A 25,029-nucleotide genomic window follows, 5' to 3' on the forward strand; every position below is an offset into this window, starting at 1 on the left:
CATGGCAAATATCTATTTTCAGAAAACAGACTATAATAACTCTTGCCCTGAGTCATTGCTACGTGCTCAACTTCCATTTATCTCCCCTCACTATTAGGCCTGGCAAGTGTAAAATGAGAAACTCTTACATATTTTAGTACTTCCCAGACAGGCAACTGAATAGGGCTGTTCCGTGCAAAGAGAGCTGGATTGAAATGTATCAGAATCACATGAAACTTGCCGGAAAACATTTTCAAAACACATTATCTATGCCTATATATTTTACCCGTCTCTTCTTTGGTGGCGAAGGCAGATGGTGACGATGGCGGAGCCTTCAGAACATTATCCTCATTGCTAGACTGGTTTAATGGGATGGAGAGCACCTTCTGAATGATTTCAATTGCTTCTGTGTAATCCATTAGTCTCAAGGCATCAACCAACTCCTTCACTGTACCACCAGAAACCTACGATAAAACAGAAAGGAAAATAATATACATATCACTGTGGCAGATTTGTTATAAAATAAAGGGCGGCACCACCTATCCATGCAGGAGGAGAACATTATTGAGGGCAGTTGCTTGTGTCACATATGATCTTGTGTTTCCTCGGTCCTTTAGAACATCTTTTAAAAAAGAGTTACCTCATAGTTATCCAGCAGAGTTTTGGCTGGGGTAGGACTCAACCTGAAGGCATTACTAAGTATTCCCAGACCCAATTTTTGTGCCAGTGTAGACCAGTTTTTGTTTGGATCTGGTACTTCCAGTAACTTGTAAAGCTGCTGCTTGGAGTCTTCATTCAATTTTTTCATATCTCCTGGTGAAATAGAGAAATAAACCAAGTTTATTATATGAATAAACCATGCACCTATTAATGAAACCACAGTGACATTTTTGCCCCTAAGCAGAGGCAAACCGTTTAATTAAAAAGTGATTGGTAGACATGAAAGTATTTACTCAATATATTTATTCGCACTGTAGCATAACAGTGAGCATGTGGACTATGTCTTGTCAAAATTCAAAAGTCAGAAATAACGTATGACTATAAAAAGAACCATATTTATTCTACTAGCAGTTGCACTTCTGATGTATGGTTTGTGATGGCTGGCAGACCAAGTGCCAGCTTTTGCTGACAGTTTAGGCATCAGCTGAGCACTGGAAACCAGCCTGCTTCACCATTCGGTTAGTATGGTTAAGATGGATATTGCCCTTATAACAATGTGCTTAGATTTTATGAATTGTCTGTAAGTTGCTGAATGCATTAATCTCACTTATAATATCCCTATCACATGCTACAAAGTAATATTAAACTTTTTGCTTTATGACTGTAAAAAATGTTTGCTCTGGAACTATGAACCCAGTCAGGAGGGACTGTCTTCTAACCATCAAGAAGACCTATCAAAACTATATGGGTCATTGTGGGACATCACAATACAAAGATTTTGTTAATTGCCCCTTCTCACTCAGGAAAAGGCTACGTACAAAAGGACTCATCCCATTAGCTTGAATTCTGGAAGAAGGAAATAAAAATAACTGACAAGAAAATGTGTCATCTCTCTTTTGCTGTTTGGACTCTCACAGAGCTGGAGCTATGAAACAAAAGCAGAGATCCCCAGGGTCAACCTGCGTTAGCCCTGAAAGACATTCAGAGCTGACAGAATACTATAACTCCATCATCTTCTAAAACCATAGACTGTTAACTCATTTGTGTATATACATTTGCCTTTTTTAACCCTGTAATAATGATCTCATTTCTTTTTCATAGTTAATAAATCTTTAGTTAATTTATCACAGGATTGGCTACAAGCATTGTCTTTGGTGAGAGATCTAAGGTACAATTTGACCTGGATCAAAGTGACAGGTAAGTGACAAGTCTCTTGCAACTGGAAGCAACCTGAATATTTTGTGATCTTCAGTCTATAGCAACCAAGTATCACTAAGTCCAGCTTGCCTGGCAAGACTGTTATAGAGCTTCAGGAGTTTACATTTGTTACTAGGCTGGTGAAATCTAATTCTAGAACATGCAACCAGTTTGGAGTCTCTGTCCTGCTTCTTGACAGTCTGACCTGAGGTTGGCACTCAAGGTCATCAGCCACTCCAGATAGCATGACATGTTCTATTCCGGTTCTATTATTCATATTGCAAGCTGTTTCTCCTCTATATTCTGCGCATATTGTCAGTTCTCATCAATTAATAAATGGGTATTTTTGGAGCTTTTCTTTTTTAAATACTCTACCTTGCAACAGTAAGTCATCAGAAGCCAACTTTGATTCATAAGGTTTGCCATTTAATATGTCAAATACCTGTAGTGTGGGAAAAGAATTAGCCATTAATATCAATATTTGCAAGAAACTTGGTCTTTATCCTGCATCTCATCATACCCAACCCTAATGTTTACACTGCTCTATATTCTCCATACTTTATGTATTAATAGATCAGCAGTCAGATTTCTTTCCTGTTGTAGGGTCAGGAGAACTAAAAGTGTTGCAGAGGAGTAGTGCCTCTGCCCAAGTGGGAAATGGAGAGAGATTGCCTTCTGTCGCCCTTTAAGTAACTCATCTGGCAAATATCAACTGTTCCCAAGGTCCAGAGATTCATTAAGGGAGATGGAAAATCCTCCAAGCAAGGAGCACAGTAACCTGCACCCGAGAAAACTAATAATTGAAAACAAAAATTGTGCATCAAATTTTCAAACATGTCTGCCTAAAGTTAGCCTCCTAAACCCATATTTAAGCACCTGAACAAGGTGGCTAGATTATCAGAGGTGCTGAGTATCTACACCTCCCACCGAGGAGTGACTGCATTGTAGACAATCACACCCTGTGACTGTGTTGTAGGAACACCCAAAGAGAACTACAGGTGTTCATCACATCTGAAACATCAGGCCCACTCATGCAGTTGCCGAAATACAGATTTAGGGGCCTAATTAAGGGATCCAAGTTTGAAAATCTGGGGGTTATCTAAAGTTTTTAAATGGGATACTATAAAGTGTGAGCATGAAGAACTCATGACAAAAATACCTATGAAAGGTGCCCCATACAGATACTAGGGATGGATCCTGATGGACTGTTGCCCTGAAAAGGATTCATGATGAATTGGAATATACAATCCTTTCAGCCAAACTCTGTGTATTCTGTGTATTTGAATTGTGTATTCTGTTTTTCATCCTGAAGTCTCAAGTGTGACCTTTCAAGAGTTTGCAGTCTACTAATACTCTTACTGGCTGAAGCCCACTTAACCTAATTTGTCCTTTTCCTAACCCTTTCCAAGACAACAGAGATCGCTCCAGCCACAGTGACTGCACAGCCGCCTGCATCAGTTCAGCAGCGACAAGTTACCCAAGACTCCTCATGAAGCAATGCTCTTCAAAAAACAGAACCAAAAGCACTGCAGTGGTGGATGCATTCACTGAGTTGTGATTTGTGAAAATAGTGCAGTTCCTTGGATTTTCATAGTGAACAAGGTCTTCAATGAATGAATGACTGCAGAAATGTGCCACTGGTTGTCAATCATGTACCTTCCTCTTCACATTAAACTAAAAGAAAGGGTTTGTGGGTTTTTTGTGTTTGTCCAAATAACTCATAAACCACACAGATCACTTGCCTCCCAACTGGAGGCCATATCCAAAGGTGTCGTTCCAGGTACGATTCCTTCGTCTTCACTGTCTTTGTCTCTCACGTCTTCTAGGTCAAACAATGGCTCAAAGTTCTCAATGTGAGGATCTGCACCTGGAGAATTACAGAGCACAGTTATAACAACTAAAGGCTTTCCAAAAACTTCACTACATTGGATCATTCTCAACAATGCCAGCTTATGCCGTATTTGGCATTCTAGCAGCAAACTAATGTAACACTGAACCATTCAGGGAAAAATCTCCTCAGATACAGGAAGCTACAAACAAAACACAGCTCAGAACCTCATATGAGATTATTTGCTTGCGAGATTCAGCCCATTTCCTATCCCAAGTACTATCAGCATCATAATTTAGCCAGTAGATAGTGGTAAAGAGCCACACAGTTAACAACAACTCCCCTTCTACTCCATAGAATTAGTTCCTCATATCTCTAATACATCGGATTTCTACTGGTCGAAAGGCTGGGAGTGGGTCACTCATTAATGGGTCCCTTGTGCCCCACAGAGAAGACTCCAAACTTCATATCTAAATTCTCAATTAGCAATAAGTGACATTTTCTTTCAAGTAGAAATATACTCTCCACAATACTTCCAACCCTTTACCACTCATACCTGCTGCTTTGAGAAGAGCTGTCAGTTTTGTAGACCCCCTTCCAGCTGCTATGTGAAGTGGAGTTGTCCCATCGTATGTAGTACTGTCAACATTTGCATCACCCTAAAATTTTTTTGAGGGAGGAAATAAAAAAGTAACGCTACCTGGGTAGAGAATACAGTGTAGCCTCATGTCTGCATAAACACTGCAACCATGCAAATAAGCACCTCTATCCTTATGCATATAAAACTTTTAATCATGCCCTGAACAAAAGGAGTTGGAAAAATATAACAAACAAATTACTTCTTTGTATTCATGAAGAGATGGTGTTTAGGTGCTCGGATATTAGGCACAGTATATAATCCAACAAGGATCAGACAGGTATTAAAGGTTATTAAAAAGCCTAAAACTTTGCACCCAATGTGATATTAGTGATGAAGTACTGGAATGGGTTACGTAGGTAAGTGGTGGAATCTTATCCTTAGAGGTTTTTAAGGACTGGCTTGACAAAGCCCTGGCTGGCATGATTTATGTGGGGTTGGTCCTGCTTTGAGCAGGCGGTGGGACTAGATGATCTCCTGAGGTCTCTTCCAACACTAATCTTCTGTGATTCAGTAACAGACTTAAAGGAGGCAATTTTGCAACAGAGAGGCTTCAAAAACAGACTCCAACGAGAAACTGCTGAACTTGAATTAATATGCAAACTAGATACGATCAATTTAAATTAAGAGAGACTGGAAATGGCTGAGCCATTACACACACTGAATCTATTTCCCCATGTTAAGTATCCTCACACCTTCTTGTCAAACTGTCTGATATGGGCTATCCTGAATATCACTACAAAAGTTTTTTTTCTCCTGCTGACAATAGCTCATCTTAATTAATTAGCTTCTTAGAGTTGGTTAGGGGAACTCCCACCTTTTCATGCTCTCTGTATGTATATATATCTTCTCACTGTATGTTCCATTCTATGCATCTGATGAAGTGGGCTGTAGCCCATGAAAGCTTCTGCTCAAATAAATGTGTTAGTCTCTAAAGTGCTACAAGTACCCCTACTCTTTTTGTGGATACAGACTAACATGGCTGCTACTCTGAAACCTGTCATATTTCTATTATAGGTCCAAACCAGTGTCCTCTGAAATCAACTGGAATTTTGCTCTGGAATGGGAGCAGAATATGACTGACTGTAGTGTATACATGAACACACACAAAGTATGTTCTCTCTAGTTTGTCTGCTTATGCCCCAACCCTACAAAGATGATGTGCTTAACTTTACACTTATGAGTAATTCCATTAGATTCAATAGGATTATTCATAGTACATGTTAAGCATGTGCACGTCTTTGCAGGATCAGGATCTCGGAAATTATGGAAATGTCCACTACATGCATCCGACGAAGTGGGTATTCACCCACGAAAGCTCATGCTCTAATATGTTTGTTAGTCTATAAGGTGCCACAGAACTCTTTGCCGATCTCAGGGCGGCCCAGAGGGTGGGGCACGAGGGGCAACTTGCCCCAGGCCCCAAAGGGGCCCCCACGAGAGTTTTTTGGGGCCCCTGGAGCGGGGTCCTTCACTCGTTCCGAGGGCCCTGGAAAACTCTCATGGGGCCCAGGTCCCCAGAGATTATTCCACTCTGGGTTGTATTCAGCAGCAATTCAGCAGTGGGGGGTCCTTCCACTCTGGGACCCGCCGTCGAAGTGCCCTGAAGACCGGCAGCAGGGGGTCCTTTCGGCACTTCGGCAGCGGGTCCTGAGGTGGATCTTTGGCAGCAATTCGGCAGCGGGGGCCCCCACCGCCGAAGACCCCAGACTCCCTGAATCCTCTGGGCGGCCCTGGCCAATCTTGAATTGTAAATTCCTCAGGCACTGCAACAAGCTTACTATCAGTGCTAAACAAACAATTACTATCACTGTTCATTATTACAGTGTTTGTTTGCCATTCTACCAACCAGGGTAAGCAACAAAATCACAAAGCTCTTAGGAATTTATCATAAAGCTTTCTTAAAGAGCAAAGAGAAATGAACTACAAAAAACAATTATGCCCACACGGCGCTCACCTCAAGGAGAAGGCAGCCTGCCAAAGAGATGTTCTCTTGTTCGACAGCCAGATGCAATGCAGTTCGCCCGGACTTTTGTTCCTGAGCATTGATGTCAGCTCCAGCAGCAATCATCTGTCTGAGACAAGGCATGCTATTTGCCATCACTGCCATGTGAATCACATTGAGACCTACAGAACAAAATACACATGAACACTGACAAATATGGAAATGTTGTGGTAATAAGTTTTTATAACACTTCATATGTTTTGTTATTCTCTCTCTCTCTCCTCTGTGTGTGTGAGAGAGAGAGAAAGCAAGAGTGGAAAATTGTTAGCAGTGAACATAGCTATGAACAGCACTAGTACAAATTTTATCCATCTTTGTAATATGTATTAAAAATTAGAATGTAAGAACATAAGAATGGCCATACTGAGTCAGACCAATGGTCCATCTTGCCCAGTATCCTGTCCGCCAGATTCTTCAGATGGAATGAACATAACAGGGCAATTTATCGCGGGATCCATCCCCTGTCATCCAGCTCCAGCTTCTGGCAATCAGAGTTTTAGGGACACCCATAGCATGGGGTTGTGTCCCAGACCATCTCGGCTAATAGCCATTGATGGAACTATCCTCTATGAACTTATCTAATTCTTTTTTTAACCCAGTTATACTTTTGGCCTTCACAACATCCCATGTCAAGGAGTTCCATAGGTTGACTGTGCACTATGTGAAGTATTTCCTTTTGTTCATTTTAAACCTGCTGCCTATTAATTTCATTGGGTGACCCTTTGTTCCTGTGCTATGTGAAGGAGTAAACAACACTTCCTTATTCACTTTCTCCACACTCATCATGATTTTATAGACCTCCATCATATCCCGTCTTAGTTGTCTCTTTTCCAAGCTCTTTTCCAGTCTTATTAATCTCTTCTCACATGGAAGCTGTTCCATACCCCTAATAATTTTTATTGTCCCTTTCTGCACTTTTTGCAATTCTAATATATCTTTTTAGACATGGGGTGACTAGAATTGCATGCAGTATTAAAGGCGTGGGCGTATCATGGATTTATATTGGTGGCATTATGATATCTGCTGTCTTACTATTTATCCCTTTCCTAATGGTTCCTAACATTCTGTTAGCTAAGCAGATGTTTCCAGAGAACTATCCAAAATGACTCCAAGATCTCTTTCTTGAGCGTTAACAGCTCATTTAGACGTCACAATTTTGTATGTTTACTTGGGATTACGTTTTCCAATGTACATCACTTCACATTTATCAACACTGAATTTCATCTGCCATTTTGTTGTCCAGTCACCCAACTTTGTGAGATCCCTTTGTGTCTCTTCACAGTCTGCTTTGGACTTAACTATCTTGAGTAATTTTGTATCATAAACAATCTTTGGCACTTGACTGTTTACCACATTTTCCAGATCATTTATGAATATATTGATCAGTACTGGTTCCAGTATAGACCTTTGGTGGACCTCTCTCCACCAGGAAAACTGGCAGTTTATTCCTACCAGATGTTTCCTATCTTTCAACCAGTTACTGATCCATGAGAGGACCTTTCCTCTTATCCGATGGCTGCCTACTTTGCTCAAGAGTCTTTGGTAAGGGACTTTGTCAAAGGCTTTCTGAAAGTCCACATATCCTTTACACTTAATCACCCTTCTCCATATGTTTGGAGAATTCTAATAGATTGATGTTGCATGATTTCCATATACAAAAGCCATGTTGACTCTTCTCCACATACCATGTTCATCTATGTGTCTAATAATTCTTTTCTTTACTATAGTTTCAAATAATTTGCCTGGTACTGAAGTTAGGCTTACCAGTCTGTAATTGCCAGGATTGCCTCTAGAGACTTTTTAAAAAAATCAGCAATATATTAGCTATCCTCCAGTCATCTGGTACAAAGGGTGATTTAAGTGATGGGTTATATACCACAGTTAGTAGTTCTGTAATTGCATATTTGAGTTTCTTCAGAACTCTTGGGTAAATACCATCTGGTCATGGTGATTTATAACTGTTTAATTTATCAATTTGTTCCAAAACCTCCTGTACTGACATCTCAATCTGGGGCAGTTCTTTAGATCTGTCACCTAAAAACAGAATGGCTCAGATGTGGGACTCTCAATCATATCCTCTGCAGTGAAGACTGATGCAAAGAATTCATTTAGCTACTCTGCAATGACCTTGTCTTCTTTGAGTGCTCTTTTAACACCTTGATTGTCCAGTGGCCCTCCTGATTGTTTGGCAGACTTTCTGTTTCTGATGTACTTAAACAAAATTTGTGTTATAAATTTGTGTGTCTTCTATTAGTTGCTCTTCAAATTCTTTTTTGGCTTGCCTAATTACAATGTTACATTTAACTAGCCAGAGTTCTTCCATCGGATTTGACTTCCAATGTTCAAAAGATGCCTCTCTCTTTCCAACTGCCTCTTTTACTCTGTTTAGCTGTGATGGCATTTTTTGGTCCACTTGCTGATTTTTTTTACATTTGGGGTATACCTATAGTTTGAGCCTCTATTATGATGTTTTTTAAAAGTTCCCATGCAGCTTGCAGGCATTTCACTCTTGTGACTGTTCCTTTAAATTTCTGTTTAATTGGCCTCCTCTATTCTGTGTAGTTGCCCTTTTTGAAGTTAAATGTTACCGTGGTGGGTTTCTTTGGTATTTGCCCCCTACAAGGATGTTGCATTTAATTACAGTATAGTTGTCATTACGGAGAGGTTCAGCTATAGTCACCTCTTGACCAGATCCTGTGCACCATTTAGGACTAAATCAAGAATTGTCTCTCCCCACTTATGGGATTCAAAACTAGCTGCTCCAAGAAGCAATCATTAATGGTGTCTAGAATGGTGCCACTTTTAAAAACTTTTAATAGGAATGCACATGTTAAAAATACTTTTCTGTGTATTATAAAGAACAGTGACTCTCTTTAATCCCTTCTAAAGAAAAAAGGAATAAACTAGTTAAAGCAATAAGATTCTAATATCCTAAAGATCAAATAGAATGGAAATTTGAACTGATGAGAAAATGATCTTCTTCACACAGCGTACAGTCAACTTGTGGAACTCCTTGCCTGAGGAGGTTCTGAAGGCTAAGACTATAACAGGATTTAAAAGAGAACTAGATAAATTCATGGAGATTAAGTCCATTAATGGCTATTAGCCAGGATGGATAAGGAATGGTGTCCCTAGCCTCTGTCTGTCTGTCAGAGGGTAGAGATGGATGGCAGGAGAGAGATCACTTGATCGTTACCTGTTAGGTTCACCCCCTCTGGGGAACTTGGCATTGGCCACTGTTGGCAGACAGGCTACTGGGCTGGATGGACCTTTGGTCTTGACCCAGTATGGCCGTTCTTATGTTCTTAAAAGGCCTGGACAATGGCTTGTCTTTATAAAGCCTGGACCTTAGTCTCCTGTAATATTTAATGTATCAGATATCAAACATTATGCCACGACAACTAGGGCCCCCTAAATTTCTATAGCCCAGTTTCATGTATTCCATTAATCCAGATTGCCCATAAACTCTTCGGTGTAGCAACAGTTATTCTAATGTCAGTTCATTGTCACTACTGAAGTGTATACTGAAATTTTATATCTATATCCCATCCTGAGGTTAAATGTTCCAAGTCAATATGGTGACAGTTGAAATACCCCATTATTACTAGGTTTTCTGTTTTTGTAACCTCTCTATTCTCCCTGAGCATTTTACAATCACAGTCACCATTCTAGTCAGTTGGTTGGTAGTATATTCCTACTGCTATACTCTTATTATTCAAGCATGGAATTTTTATCCACAGAGATTCTGTGGTACAGTTTGATTTATTTAAGTTTTTTTTACTATTTTTGACTATGCTTTCTTTCACCGGCCTCTACCAGTGCAAACTACTCTGTCATTCCTATATATTTTGTACCCTGGTATTACTATGTCCCATTGATTATCATCATTCTACCAAGTTTCTGTGATGCCTATTATATAAATATCCTCATTTAATAACAGGCATTCAAGTTCTTACTATTTAGACTTCTTGAATTTGTATAGAACAACTTAAAAAAATTGTCCACATTTAATTTTCTGCCTTCATATGACGTAATCGAATGGGATTTTTTTTGTTTGACTGTTTCTCTTCAGTTCCTACCTGTACTTTATCAACTTCCACCGTCTCCTCTTTATACTAGGATACAGACTATACTCTTTAATAAATCCTTCCCTAAGGGATGTGTCTGTCTCAACCGTGTGCTCCTTCATACCTGTCGGCTGTCCCCCAGCCCTTAGTTTAAAAACTCCTCTATGACTTTTTAAGTTTTACATGCCAACAATCTGGTTCTGTTTTGGTTTAGGTGGAGCCCATCCTTCCTATATAGGCTCCTTCTTTCCCAAAAGGTTCTCCAGTTTCTACTAAACCTAAATCCTTCCTCCAAACACCATCATCTCCTCGAACATTGGGACCCTGCAATTTTGTCTAACTGGCCCTGCATGTGGAACTGGAAGCATAATTAATATGCTTGTCCAAGAGATCATATGAAAAATCGCTGTGATCCTTTCATACCTTCCCCATTTGAATAGTTGATCATTGGAGATGTCTTCTCATGCTTAAGGAGTATATTTAAAATCTTATCATCTCCTTCTTTGGCAGCTAGATGCAAGATAGAATTGCCATGTCGATCCAGAAGGCTGACATCAGCTCCAGCCCTCAGCAAGTCCTCTACCACTTCTGCCTGCTTTGTGATAACTGCCAAATGCAATGGTGCCTAGAAAAGGGAGGAAGAAGTAACCACAAGACAGTGAGCAACATATATGTCATTTTCATAGAAGCCTCTTAAAAATTACTCACAGTGATTTTAATAATTTAATGTTTTATTCTTACACAAAAAGCTACTATGATAATTGAAATGCTAGATGCAAACCAGTATATATTTCCTTCCACTGAACTGTGAACACGATTCATACTTGCACTTAAAAGACATAAAATCCCCATAGCCCAGTATCAGCATTCAGATTAAGTGCCTGGTCATTCATTCCTCAGGCTTTCAAACTCGCAGTGAAGTCAATGGGAGCTTCGTGTGTGCAAGGACTGGGTTCTAAGAGGCAAATTGATTCTCTATTGTCCAGACCAAGTAGTCGAGCTTTTAGGGAGTTGCAAAGCGTGGAGGACTGAGGAAGTAAACGGATTCATGTGGAAGTGGATTCTCTGGCCTAAAACCAATCCCTGTGCTTGCCTGGACCCAAAAAGACCTGAGTTCTGTGTCACACAGGGAGTATAAACCCAAATCCAGACTTCCCATCTGTAGCTGAACCACTCTGCTGATTCCATTCCTAGGAAAAACTCCATGACTATGTCCCCTAAATCCTTTAAAATAACTAGGCATATTAAATGTAAATCTGCTGTTTTCTTTTTAAAAAATGACAAAGAACAGAAGAATGTTGTATTTATATAATGTCTGTCTAGATAGGTGATATAATCTGCATGTTCTCCATTAGTATGACAATGCTATCAGCTGCAACACCAACATTAGACTTCAAGGCTTTTACTGCCTTTAACTAAGGGTATGGCTACACTTGAAACTTCAAAGCGCTGCTGCGGGAGGGCTGCCAGGGCAGCGCTTTGAAGTGTGAGTGTGGTCGCAGCGCCATCGCTGGGAGAGAGCTCTCCCAGCGCTGCGCGTACTCCACCTCCTCATGGGGATTAGCTTGCAGCGCTGGGAGCCGCGCTCCCAGCGCTGTGGCACTGTTTACACTGGTGCTTTGCAGCGCTGTATCTTGCAGCGCTCAGGGGGGTGTTTTTTTCACACCCCTGAGTGAGAAAGTTGCAGCGCTGTAAAGAGCCAGTGTAGCCAAGGCCTAAGATTTGTGTTCATACTTCAACAGGAGGGACTGTTTACTGCAGCAGTGACATTCTGGTGGGTAAACAGCATCAAACTCAACCTTTTTTACAGATATTATTGTGTTTGTACAGCAAGCCTTCTTACTGTGAGGGAAATCAGATTCTTAGCCTTTAAAAATATGTCATATCATATCATATAAAAGTAAAATCAAGCCCAAATCCAACTTCATATTCTGATTACTATATTAAGGAATATACTCAACTATGCATAAAAAATGATTTATTCCATCCTGAGAGTCTAGTGATAATGTAAACTACAGGGGTGAGGTTACAGTTGTTTGTGAATGTCACCAGAATCGTCAGTACAGAAACACCGTCTGGCACATGTATAAATCCATTTCCAATATATTTGTATTTTCATGAAGTCCCAGCCTGTACTGTAGATTTAAAGTATTCCACCCTCTCCAGCTTTTGGTTTACAAAATACCCACTCTAAGGAGACTTTGAAGGTTTAAATGGGGATTGTAATAGATGCTGAGAACCTGATACCTACAACTGCCTTGCTCCTTGTATAGCCATTCTACCTGTAGAAAGGGAGTGGGTGTAAAACACTATCAAGCCAGAATTCTCCACTCATTTACACCAATGTTAGACTTACTTTACACCAGTGAAAATAACTACAAAAGGCACAAGACTGTGAAAAACCCTTTGGGTTTATCTAAATAGGGAAACATCAGACCTGAAACGCTTTACTGGTGCATCTCTGAGCAGAGTTAGATGAAACAGTAACATTGCCTGAGCCTTGTCTGCTTTTTTTTCTTGCTACCATTGGTACACCTCTACTAGGGGAGTATTATATGTTTTTACTAGGAGGCATATAGACCTTTTATGTTTATAGTAGGGGATATGGAAACAGACCCTTTATAGGAGGATTTCCACAGTTCTTTGAACATTTCTGGGCTGGGGATGTGCAAGTTTCAGGCTCACGCTTCCAAGACCTAACAATTCTTCTCTAAATGAAGAGAGCATGGGGTTAAGCATCTCTTTTTTTTGCACATGTGAATGACGAAAGGAAAGGGGAATCTCTGAGCTCTATTTCTGGGTGCTGATATTGACTTGAAGTGGCTACTATAAAATGCATTTATTTGTTACACATGCCTCCTTCTGCCCATATGTGAACCAGCAACTGATCCACCAGCCTGAAGAAGCATGGCATTTGAAAGCTCAAAACATGTTGACAAGGTTGGCACATCAAGTTTAGTAACAGAGCAGCATGGTAAAAAAAGACTGAACAGAAAATGGAGATAAATGGCATAAAATATGGGTTCTGTTCTACAATAAACACATATTCTGTAACAATAATTGAAGTTACACATCTGCACCAATGAGAGTAATGCACGCTCTGTTACCACCTTTCAGTCTGTCATTGTGTCCCACCGTCTATGAATTTCTGAACTGTTTGCATTATAGTTTTACAGGAAAAAATAAATTGCAGAAAATTTCTGTTACCAGTTGAATGATTAACATCACTTATCACTGCATTCTGGCATACCTGATAAAGGTCATTTCTCATATTGATGATGTCATCCAAATTAAAATCCAGCACCACTTCTAAGAGGTTTCTCACCAGCTCAGAATGAAGGTGGATAATTGCTAAGTGAAGGACACTGAAATGAAACCAAACAAAACCAAGTTCACTTTAATTGCAAAAATCAAACAATTTTCAATAAGGTTCTGATCCAATTCCCATTGACAATAACAGGTGTTTTTTCCATTTATTGTCCTGACAGCTCAATTGGGCTCTAAGGTCCAGATCCTAAAAGGTATTTAGGTACCTAATTCCCATTGATTTCAGTGGAAATGAGGTTTCACACCTGAAATCCAAGGCGTAAACACCTGCCTTAGTGCACAAAATAGAGTGGTATTAAAAAGACAGTGTATTGTATAAAGAAGATTATTCCCGCCCTCTTAAATCTTTCAGTCAATAACCCAGTTGTTAATTTTAATTCAAAATTAGACAGAACCAGTGGGGGGAATCTGACGGCATGAGTGTAAATGTGACTCCTACTCCAAATCTAGTATTATTTATAGCAAGCTTTGGATCATAGAGACTCTGATTTACAGTGTGTTAAAAAGCCTAGAATATTTTAGAACAGTGGTGGGCAACCTGCGGCTCACGGGCCGGAGGTTGCCCACTACTGTTTTAGAAGCATAAAGCACATGAAATGTTTCACACTTTCAGAACTTGCATACAGAATTTCCACAGGATTCTGTATAACTAAAGTAGATTTTCCCATGGGGATTTCCCCAACTTTGTCATTTTTTCTTGTCTTCTTTTTCATAAAGAAGGTGACTAAGGACCTCCAGACTCAAAGTTAGCTGGAGATGTCACGCCCAAGGGAAAAACTCTCTAATATGTAAGTGACCACACAAGACAAGACCACTCAGACTATTATAACTCCATTTTCTACTTTCTTCCCAAGTCCCAGCTCTCTCAAAATTGTAACAAAATCAAAGTAGTACAATCCTATCACCCAAACTGTAAAATACCTAAATAGACCCTCTGTTCATTTCCAGATTCAGTTCAAAACTGCCCTCCCTGTTTTGAAACCCTGCCTGGACTTGCTCTGGCCTAATTTCTGAACTTCTCTTCGGTCACTGACTCTCAGGTTTTACTGTGTCTCTTGCAATATATAATATTTCTTAAGCCCCTAGCTCCTGAAGTCATTCTAATAAGGGCAAATCTGAGCTTTAATTAGAAACAAACTTTCTTGTCCTCATGGTTGCGGAGGAAAGCTTGAAACAGCCAAACAATTCAGAAACCAGAAGGTAAACACCCCCCTCCCCAGATGTACTATTTAAAGCCAATCTCATGATTGGGTGGGGAGGTGGGGGACTGGCTCATTAATCTGGAACATTTGGGGTTGGCAATACTGTGCTACTTCTTCCCTTTCTTTCTCCACTTGTCTAGCATTGGCCTCCTCTTACAGTCTTGTCACTCCTATAGAAGAGCTGCCTCTTCTGCAGCTCTTGCCAAATGGAACAGATGTCTTATAACACTGACAGTCTGCCTATATTCATATCTCAAATACACAGCTTCTCCTTTGTCCTTCATTCCTTATTTCTCTTTCCTTCTCCTAATATTATTATTCTACCCTGTAACTGTAATTAACTCTGTAAAGAATTGATGAATATATATTCCATGAAACATCCACTAATTCATTGAATGGTCTAATAAGGTGGGCAGCTCTAATAATGTATCTTTTGGCACTACAGTGCGAGGCACAAGGTCAGAAGGCCACCAGATATCCAGGGAATTGTGGGTATTCAGAACAATTGTCTTTCTTGAAGTATGTTACTGAATTTATTAAATGAGTTTTTATTTTTATCTCAGAATTCAAATTCAAAATATTTAAAACAAATTTAGGGTCATTTAAAGATACTTTCATCAGTTACATATTTTTATTAAAGGCAATCAGATTGTTAACAGATTTGAGTAGAAAAATCATGGGCATTGATCCTAGATTCTGTAGTTCTATGCTGTAAAACAACTCTTGCAAGAAAGCTGGCAGCCACAATCATCAAGAGTTTGCTATTTTATCTGGCATTTCTGAAGAGTGTATATGAACTGAGCACTAAGGAAAGGAACTAGGTCTCAAGATCCCGGAGACTGAAATCTACTATTTATCCACATGACAGCTACAGCATGGGGGCAGCAGTGTAAGCTCCCACGCCATGGATCACAACCTTGATCTAGAAGGACTGCCTCTATGTAGTTTATTTTCAATGGATCATTCAGTTCTTTGCCTTTGCTGAAACTGTCAGTAAGTTAACTGGGAACTGGACTGAGACTAACAACTCATTTCAACCAGAAAATTCATCACCAAAAGTTCTAACAATTTTATTGCTGTTTCCTGTTGTCTTATTCCTGTTGTCTTCAAAACAGACATTGGATTGTCCAAAATTGGGCAAGCAAAGTGCTTTAAAATAACCACTGTCTCTAATAAAAAATAAGCTATCCTTTTGAAACACTGAATGTTCCTTGCTTTTTCAGTAATCTGAAACCCATTTTCACAGAAACTGCAACAAAAACAGCAGACTCCCACTAGGTTTCAAAACACTTGACAGTATGTATTTGTCAAGGGTAATTTCTCATGTGGCAGCTACAGACTGTCAGCTTTGAACTGCTTCTACAGTATGTTATGCTCTGATTTAGAGGAAATCAGTTCAAGACCTCCATGCCATTTAAAATACAGTCATCCTTTGAAAAGTTCCAGTGGAAACATGGTAATTTCTTATTCAATAGATTTGCTCTTGGCCTGTATTCAGAGTTGCATCTACTGAATTTAGTTTTGAAAAAGTAGGTTTCTTGCTACATTTTATTCCTTTTAGCACCAAGGAGTCAATGCAACTGAGGAGGAGTGAGCTGGATTCTACTTTGGCTCACACATGATCAAACAGGATTGTTAAATAAGTTCTGACTACAGAGCCAGATTCTGTTGCCACTTACATCTGTGCAACTGCTGAAGGCAATGGGATTGTACGGGTATAAACGAGGGCAAAATTTAGGTCTACAGAATTTTTACTACTGGTGATCAGGGCAATAAACTGAGAAAATTGTGTGTGGTCTCACTGAGAGAAAACCAGCATGGAACCCCATGATATTATTTCTACAAAGTCACTTCTCATTGTACAACAAACTGCACCTTAGGCTCCACTTTAGGATATGGGATTAAATGGAGTGAAAGGTGTTGAGTGGGCCCTCTGCACTGAGCTGGATTTCACCCTCAGTGCCTTAGTGATTTAAAGCCAAGAATCTCAAGGTGCTTTACAAACATGAATTAACTGAATCGGTAATAATAAATACTGTGCTACATGAATTTATTGTAATGAATGACATCCTTGCTGATGCAGAGGGAAGACGCTAAAAGGTGAGGCGATGGGCAGGTAGGGATGTGATGGTGAAAAATATTTAACTGATTAGTAAACTCCTACCGCAATGATCTACTGACTGCCCATCTTTAAATGACCCAAAGAGCTGATCACACTCTTGTGGAATAAGGGACAGAAATGTTCAACTCAATCCAAGCCTCACACAGTAGTGACTTACTTGTCACCATTTTCATCCTGGACGGCAGTAAGATGTCGTTGAACAGCTAGTAGCATCTTCACATCACCAGTTACAGCGTAGTCAAAAAGAGCATTGGCATGACGTTTAGCAAGCTGCATTGCCTTCTCCAGGAATAGATCATCTGCAACACAAATCATTGCATTCATCAGAGTTACAGATTATCTCAGTGCAATGTCCAGATATAACACAACAGGTGTGGGGTTTGTAACAGGCTGGTAGGATTTTTTTTAAGCACTTCACACCATTCAGCAGGTGTTGATTCTGCCTGGGGAATGTTAAGCGCATACTGTTAAGTACATTCTGCTGACTCACAGAGGCTCCTACAGCTAATTACCACATACAAATGTAAAGATGGAGGTAGTGGCTCTCTAGAAAGATGAACTAGTGTATGGGCTGAATAGTCAGGGGAGAGGAATCCTAGGAGCAACCACACCTGGGGAGAAGACTTGAGCTGCACTCTGTAAAGGGGGTAAATTTGAACTATGCATACTAGTGGATTATATTTGAGAGCAGTTTGGGAAGACAGCCTGCTCACAGAACTTTGAAATACTTCATGTTTCTATGGTTCATGCACAGCATCTCAAATTGCTTTACAAAAATTAATAAACGTAGCCTCACAACACATCACCTTCATAGTTTAAATGAGGAAACTGAGGCAAAGGAAGGTTAACTGATGTCAAAGGTCACACATAAAATCTGTAGTAGAGCCAAGAATCGAGCTCATGTCTCAACGGCCAGTCCTATACCTTAACTGCAAGATTATATCATCTTTCCTCCTCTCATAAATACATCAAAGAGAATTTTTAAATTAAATATCATCTTTAGATTAATGTCAAAGCAACATAACCACAGCAATTTCAATTCCCCAATATACTCCAGGGAAAAAAAAGGAAAGAAAGATTTGCATATGTCATCAGTGGAACCAAGTCACAAACGGCTGACCAAATAAAATCCACAGCTCCAATTTAATGGGAATATGGTGAAGAGGGTGAGGAGAGATGAACTTTCAAACCACATTTACCATTCTGGAGAGGACTGTCAATTGTACCAGTCTATATTCCTAACCATTCCGAAGTGAGATTTCATGGGACCTTGTAATTAATTAGTATGAGCAAGCAAGGAAAACAGCAGTTGCCAGCTAAAATACACGTGTACATTGAACAAAGAAATTCAGGACCTTTTGCTCTGTAAAAAACAACACTGTAACGTGTGGGATAAAAGGGACTCTTCAACTCTGGTCAGTATTAATGCCTGTGTTCTTTTTGTAGGCCATGCTCTAGGGGTTACATAATTATCAAATCTGTCTGGGGATTGGTCCTGCTTTGAGCAGGGGGTTGGACTAGATGACCTCCTGAGGTCCCTTCCAACCCTGATATTGTATGATTCTATGATACCTGAGTCAGGCTGACATTCCAACTAGCTGAGGACAGTGGGTCCTGTAGACACATCATTAGTCCGACAATTATAACTTGTAATTATAACTACCTCTCAGCACTAAACAACACCTTTATTGTCTAATGCTAAAGCAATCAACACACAACATGTGTGTCAAGATAGGACACCACAAGCAACATGGTCTCTTTCTCATCAAACTCTATTCCAGATTTTTGTATAAGCAGGACACTAAACCTCATTGGTTTGTCATAATGACCTCTGGGAAAAGGCCTACTGCAATGTCACCGGAATAAGAGAAGATACATTTCCTTTAAACCCAGTTGTCAAAACTGTGCAGACTACATTCAATGGGTGCACTTCACAGACCCAATTCTTCTGCATATATCTTCACACAAATCGGATTCCCTGTTTCTCTCCTTTTCACTTTTGTATAATTGATAAAGAAATAATCATCAGCTTCCTGATGTGCTGTCTATTACTCAAACTTTAGATTCAACAATCCAACCCCTTCCTTTCACTGGAAACAGACAGACAACATCACGCCCTCACACAAGTGCACACCCATCAATTACTAGTTTTGTTTCCTGAACTGACACAGAAGTTGACTCTCTGAGCCAGCAAACAGCATTTCTCTCTAGGGCACCACATGATCTCTCAAGTGCCACATGATCTCTCAAGTGCCAAGAAGCCACTTACGGAAGGCTTCAATACTGAAACCCTATTACTGTGTGAACCTTTTTTCCCAATCCAATGTCTGTCTAATTGTTATAGTAAATGACACATAATGAAACCAGCACACAACATAATATGTCCCTTTCTCCATTCCAGAAAGGAGGAGCATTCTGCATGAAAGAGCTACATAACACATTATACACGGGACAGGGAAAGCAAGTTCCTTATCTGTCATTTCTATTATAACAACCAAACAACAGCATGTCTCCAGTGAATGATCCAAGACACAAATGGCCTGGTTTTCATAGATGTTGACTTTGATGGGAGTTATGGCACTCAGGACATCTGAAAATCTGGCTATCTAACCCTCAGAATATGGACTGATCAGGCTGTCAGCAAAAGGAAGCTTGGCAAGGCAAAGGTGTAAATTTGTAGTCTCCAGCGGGCTAACATCCTAGTTCAAAAAGACTTCCTTCAATCATCCCTTCTCTCTTTTCCGTTTTTTTTTAAATAAAGACTTTGCTGTGAAGCAATGCTGATTTGATTGTTTAATTTATTCTTTATTTGGCAATGGATGCAGTTTATATTAAATTTAATAAAATGCTCCGCATGCAATTTAGAAATAGATTTGCATGGAACAATGATGCAACAGTTACATACTTGGAAAAAACCTTTCCACACATACAGTGAAGCCTGTTAAATATCAAGGACCATACCTTTTGCTGATTTACAACCTGTGTAATTCTAAGGACTTCAATGGGATCACAGAGTCAATGGGAGGCAGTGCAGAGACACAAGGGGTTCTGCATAGATAGCACTGGCATACATGGATCTTGAGAGATCCCAGGTTTAGGAGACTGATTTCCTCCCATTTCCAAGTAGGAGCAAATTTTAACCCTCCCACCCTGGCAAAGATGGAAACTCTGTGAGCACGAACTTGTGACATTTCCAGTCCTTAACACAGACTTCTCCTATATGTGAGATTGACCATATGAATGGCCCTAAATAGACTGATTTGTTCACTTACCCTGTAACCTACAATCTGCTTCAGTTACTCCAGCTGTACATGACAAAGTAACATCCTCCTCCTTATTATCACCACTACAAACTCTGGACTCCCTCCTCTCTGTGATTTCCACTGTCGTGTTATGTTTCATATCTGGTTTGTCATCGTGCTTATTGCAGCTTTCCCCATCCTGTTCACCCGTATCATTTGAAATTCCTTACAACATAAATGAAAAGCATTAGTCTTTTGATACTGTGATTCTTTTGTACAAATGATAATGCTCTGTGAGTCTCATTCACACCGCAAAGAGATCAATGGAAAGATGCCCATTTACTTCAGTCAGCACTGGATCAGGACCTATATCAATATATGCTACAGAGTCACTGCTCTCAAGTTCATTACACAGAGAGAAATGTAACTTGTTCTGAAGTTATTTAAGATTTTCACTTTGCCAATCCCCATATTCGACTATAAAATTAAACAAACCAATTATCTAACAATAAATGTACAGATGAATTCTGATCTCAGCTGCAATGTTACAAGTCTGCAGTATCTCCACCAAAGCCAACAGGATTGTTCCAAATTGACACTGGTGTAGCAGACTGTACAATTTATCTCACAGACGCTGGAAATAAATGGCCCATCTGTCTTTTTCACCGAAGCTCTGGGGCTTTTGGGTTTGAATTGATTTTCCCTGGTTTTGGGCACAAAGAATGAGTGTGTCCTTACTGTTAACTTAATTTTTCAGTGGCCACGCATGTTTATCAGCTTGGGCCAGACTGTGGCTTTCCCTTAACCCAGCCAGACAATAGGGAGAGGAAGGGCCAGTTGGGAGCAACTCACTGGAAAGGGGAGCGGACGAGCAAGGACAATGCAGTATCTTTTAAAGAGCTATTGCAGATCACTCTCCCCCCAGAGCAAGAAGGCACCTCTGAGGCATTTTGCTTCACAGAAACAGGATGTTTCTCAGTGCTTTCTCTGGGGTGCTGTCACTTTAACACCATCTAGCCCACTGACTGTGCTTAGCCAGTGTACAAATATGTCTCACTGTGCATTTATACTCATTTAATATGTACGTCATGTGATAGCACATAATACGGTTTTTCTGAAGGCTGGAATTTTCCATTTTCAGGGAAAATGAATATTCCGCAGGTTAAAAGAGTAGCCTCTAGTAGGCTATAATGACAGAAGCCACAGTCCACTGGCCAATTTTTAAGTCCTTGGAGAAAATAGTTTTTGCTGCTTATAAACATCAAATCCAGTCAATAGCGTATATAGTTCACCATTAAGATGTCAGCATTTGCCATCTAATTATTGTCTATTCTAATCATAGGGGAAACTGTGGTATTTGGGACAGCAGTGAGGCGTTCTGTTGGCTAATGCTGACATTTAGTGATCACTGTAAACACATGTGAGTATTTACATACATATTTTAATCCTGTTTGAGTCCAGTGTAGAGCGACCAAGCTCCATCACTTTGGTAGTCATTAACAGTAATTGCTGATTAGTGAAGCAAAGATGGTAAACTAAAGATTACTGTGGCAACCATGCTATTCTGTTTCTTACCATGTTTCATTCCAGAACTAGACTTTGTGGTGCCTGGGTGGAAAGGCATGCCTCCATACGCAGAATACCCATAGGAGGGGTAACCATACCCTAAAAACAACAGCAATGTAAAAGGAAAAAGAATCACTGGAATTATTCTCCAGAAAAAAAACAAGCAATACAATGAAAATCAAACGCTCAGACAAAATCAGTATTTCATGTGCAGCTCCTTTAGTATTTTGTCCTTTGGATTTTCCACCCCACTAGAATAACATGTTCTGGACGAAAGCCCATCTCCTATCTCTATGTCAATCAAAGGAAAGTCTAGAGGCCTGGCTAGCCACTTTCTCTATCTCCGCAGTTCTCAGAATTTAAGAGGTAGCATACCACTTCTACTGCTCAATGAACGGCTTGGCACGCTGCTTGAATAATTGTAATTAGTGTAGTTATAATGGATTTTTATTCTGATAAAGTGCTTTAGACCAGCTTTTTTCAAACTTTGGGTCGCGACCCAGTACTGGGTTGTGGCACGTCAGATACTGGGTTGCTCTGGTCAGCACTGCTGACCTGGATGTTTAAAGTCCTGTTGGCAGTGCTGCCCAGTTAAGGCAGGCTAGTACCTACCTGCTTCAACACTGCACTGCACCCTGGAAGCAACCAGCAGCGGGTCTGGGTGGTGGGACCTCAGGGCACCATGCGCTGCCCCCACTCTGAGCACCAGCTCTACACTCCCATTGGCCGGTTCCTGGCCAGTGGAAACTGGGGTAGGGGTGGGGGTGGGGGGTGCCTGCAGGCAAGAGTCACGCAAAGCTGCTTGTGCATCTTCCTTTGCCTAGCAGCCGGAGTTGCTGCTGGCCTTTTCCGGCGTGCAGTGTGTTCCGCGGTGCCAGAACAAGCGGGAAACCTGCCTCTGCACCCCAGCTGCACCGCTGACTGGGAGCCACTGGAGGTAAGTCCGCCCCCCAACCCTGCGCCCCAATACCCTGCCCCAGCCCTGAGCCCCCACTTCAAATTTCTCAAGAGCGACTGCCATTAACTAATTGGCATTGACAATGATGGGGTGTGAAGGATTTCTGCCCAGTTTTCCTTGGCCAGAAGGAAGCTATCTGTGACATACAACCTCAAGGAAGAAAAATAATGAGAGGGTTATGTGGCCTCCCACAGGAAAGAAGATGATTTACGGAAAACATTACAACTTTGATTCTCATTTCACACCCGTAAGAATGAGGAGTAACTTCACTGAAGTCAATGGAGTTACACTGGTTCCACATCAAAATAAGTGAAATGAGATTCAGGCCTTCTATACTTATAGAAATACAGAGATTTGCCATGTCAATTTCAATAACAAATAAACACGTCCTTTCTCTATGACCTAGAGGGACAAACCACATGTTACAATTTAAAGCTTATGCTTCAGATCAATTATCTTTTCTCTTTACCTGAGCCAGCACCACTTCCTCCGCCTCCATACATTCCACCTCCTCCACCTCCAGCACCACTGCCTCCACCGTAACCATCAGAAAAATTAGGCATAAGCTTCTGTCGCTTCCTCTGAACTTCTTCTTTATCTGTATTTTGGAGTGAGGGAGAGAATGAAAGAGAAACAGCAAAAGGAGAGGATGAGTCACTTCTATTACCAGCTGGGGACAGAAAAGAGCATTGTTACTAAAAAACAATAGTTTAAGGGGAAATCAGAAGTGCTGTAAGTAGGGTAAACTCTCTCAGCTCCAAACAACAAATCATTTTTGTACAGCAAGACTTGGTGAAACATTCCAGTAAGTGAACAACCCAAGAAACATTTTCAGACCACAAAACCAAAGACAAAATCATGCACACGGGTCCATATAGCTTCTCTAATACTGTATCTGGTGCCACAATACCCAAATAAAGATGACCGGGACTGGATATGGCAGACATACCTAAGTGCCTAAATCACTTATATGCTTTTGAAAATGTTACCCATTGGGAACAAAAGGGCAAGTTTCTCTCCCACACAAATGCACTTTAGAAAGAGGCCACATGTTTTAGCAATGAAACAGGGTCTAACTGAAATGAAGCAAACTTCAGTACCAGAAAGGTCATAAAGAAAAATGAATTTAAAGCAAGACATAAAAAACCCATGCAGGTCAGTAGCAGGAGAACCAGCCTTACACAAAGTACAACAAATAAAGGAAAAACAGAATCCCCAGCTCCATCAAAAAAATCCCAAAGACTCTGGGGAAAAAACGAGCAGTCTAAAGTTAAACATACAGAAAATGAAACAGTCATGAAAAGAGGAGCTGTAAAAAAGTGACATAAAAATTCTAGCAAAAAGGAAGCCCAGCAACACTGTTGAGGAAAGAACAAAAATATCCCCCAACAAACAATGTAATAATTCCTAACAGGCACGTGATAAGGAAACTGCATGCAGAATAGTATCAATCAATACATCAGACCCAAGCACTGAACACATGAACCAATATAATGAATAGTCTACATATGACCACACAATTTACAGACATATGCAGTACGTAGATAAGTTACCTGCATCAAATATACTCACCCCCAGGAAGAGAGCAAGCCCTAAAAAGCAGCTAATGAATCTGGACCAGGAAATAAAAAAAACACACATTTCTGAGCTCGTGTGAGCACTATTCAATAGGGAAATAGCACAGTACAGTTGCTAGAATACCATCCCCGAATGCCAGCCTTCATAATATGTTGGACAGAGTTTATGAAAAGGCTTTTAGAGAAATCATCAGTCAGTAACTTAGAAAAGTTAGATGCCTGCAAGTCACCAGAGCCTGATGAAATACATCCTAGAATACTCAAGGAGCTAATAAAGGAGGTATCTGAGCCTCTCCTATTATCTTTGGAAAATCCTGGGAGACAGGAGAGATTCCAGAAGACTGGAAAAGGGCAAATATAGTGATCATCTATAAAAAGGGAAATAAAAACAACCCAGGAAAATACAGACCAGTTAGTTTAACTTCTATTCCAGGGAAGATAATGGAGCAAGTAATTAAGGAAATCATCTGCAAACATTTGGAAGGTGGCAAGGTGATAGGGAACAGCCAGCATGGATTTGTAAAGAACAAATCACCTCAGACCAATCTGATAGCTTTCTTTGATAGGATAACGAGTCTTGTGGACAAGGGAGAAGCGGTGGATGTGATATACCTAGACTTTAGTAAGGCATTTGATACGGTCTCACATGATATTCTTATCAA

The 25,029-nt window shown here is 40.3% G+C and overlaps 1 protein-coding gene across 5 annotated transcripts in view; it reads right to left on the reverse strand.

Moving 5' to 3' along the window:
• Positions 1–25,029, reverse strand: part of NFKB1 (nuclear factor kappa B subunit 1) — an 82,270-nt gene that overhangs the window by 2,401 nt on the left and 54,840 nt on the right. For 3 of the 5 annotated variants that reach the window (XM_075066225.1, XM_075066224.1, XM_032782940.2), the window contains 11 exons: positions 23,260–23,388; positions 21,842–21,931; positions 17,182–17,323; positions 13,624–13,738; positions 10,797–10,998; positions 6,259–6,428; positions 4,221–4,323; positions 3,579–3,703; positions 2,212–2,278; positions 620–792; positions 266–443 (listed from right to left, as the gene is read on the reverse strand). In XM_075066225.1, the coding sequence (XP_074922326.1) occupies positions 266–443; positions 620–792; positions 2,212–2,278; positions 3,579–3,703; positions 4,221–4,323; positions 6,259–6,428; positions 10,797–10,998; positions 13,624–13,738; positions 17,182–17,323; positions 21,842–21,931; positions 23,260–23,388 (1,494 nt within the window). Of the gene's footprint in view, positions 1–265; positions 444–619; positions 793–2,211; positions 2,279–3,578; positions 3,704–4,220; positions 4,324–6,258; positions 6,429–10,796; positions 10,999–13,623; positions 13,739–17,181; positions 17,324–20,296; positions 20,492–21,841; positions 21,932–23,259; positions 23,389–25,029 lie in introns of all 5 variants that reach the window. The other 2 variants (XM_032782939.2, XM_032782938.2) reach the window with 1 other exon arrangement.

The sequence above is a fragment of the Chelonoidis abingdonii genome, chromosome 5 (assembly GCF_003597395.2).
Source record: "Chelonoidis abingdonii isolate Lonesome George chromosome 5, CheloAbing_2.0, whole genome shotgun sequence".
In the NCBI taxonomy this organism is placed as follows: domain Eukaryota; kingdom Metazoa; phylum Chordata; order Testudines; family Testudinidae; genus Chelonoidis; species Chelonoidis abingdonii.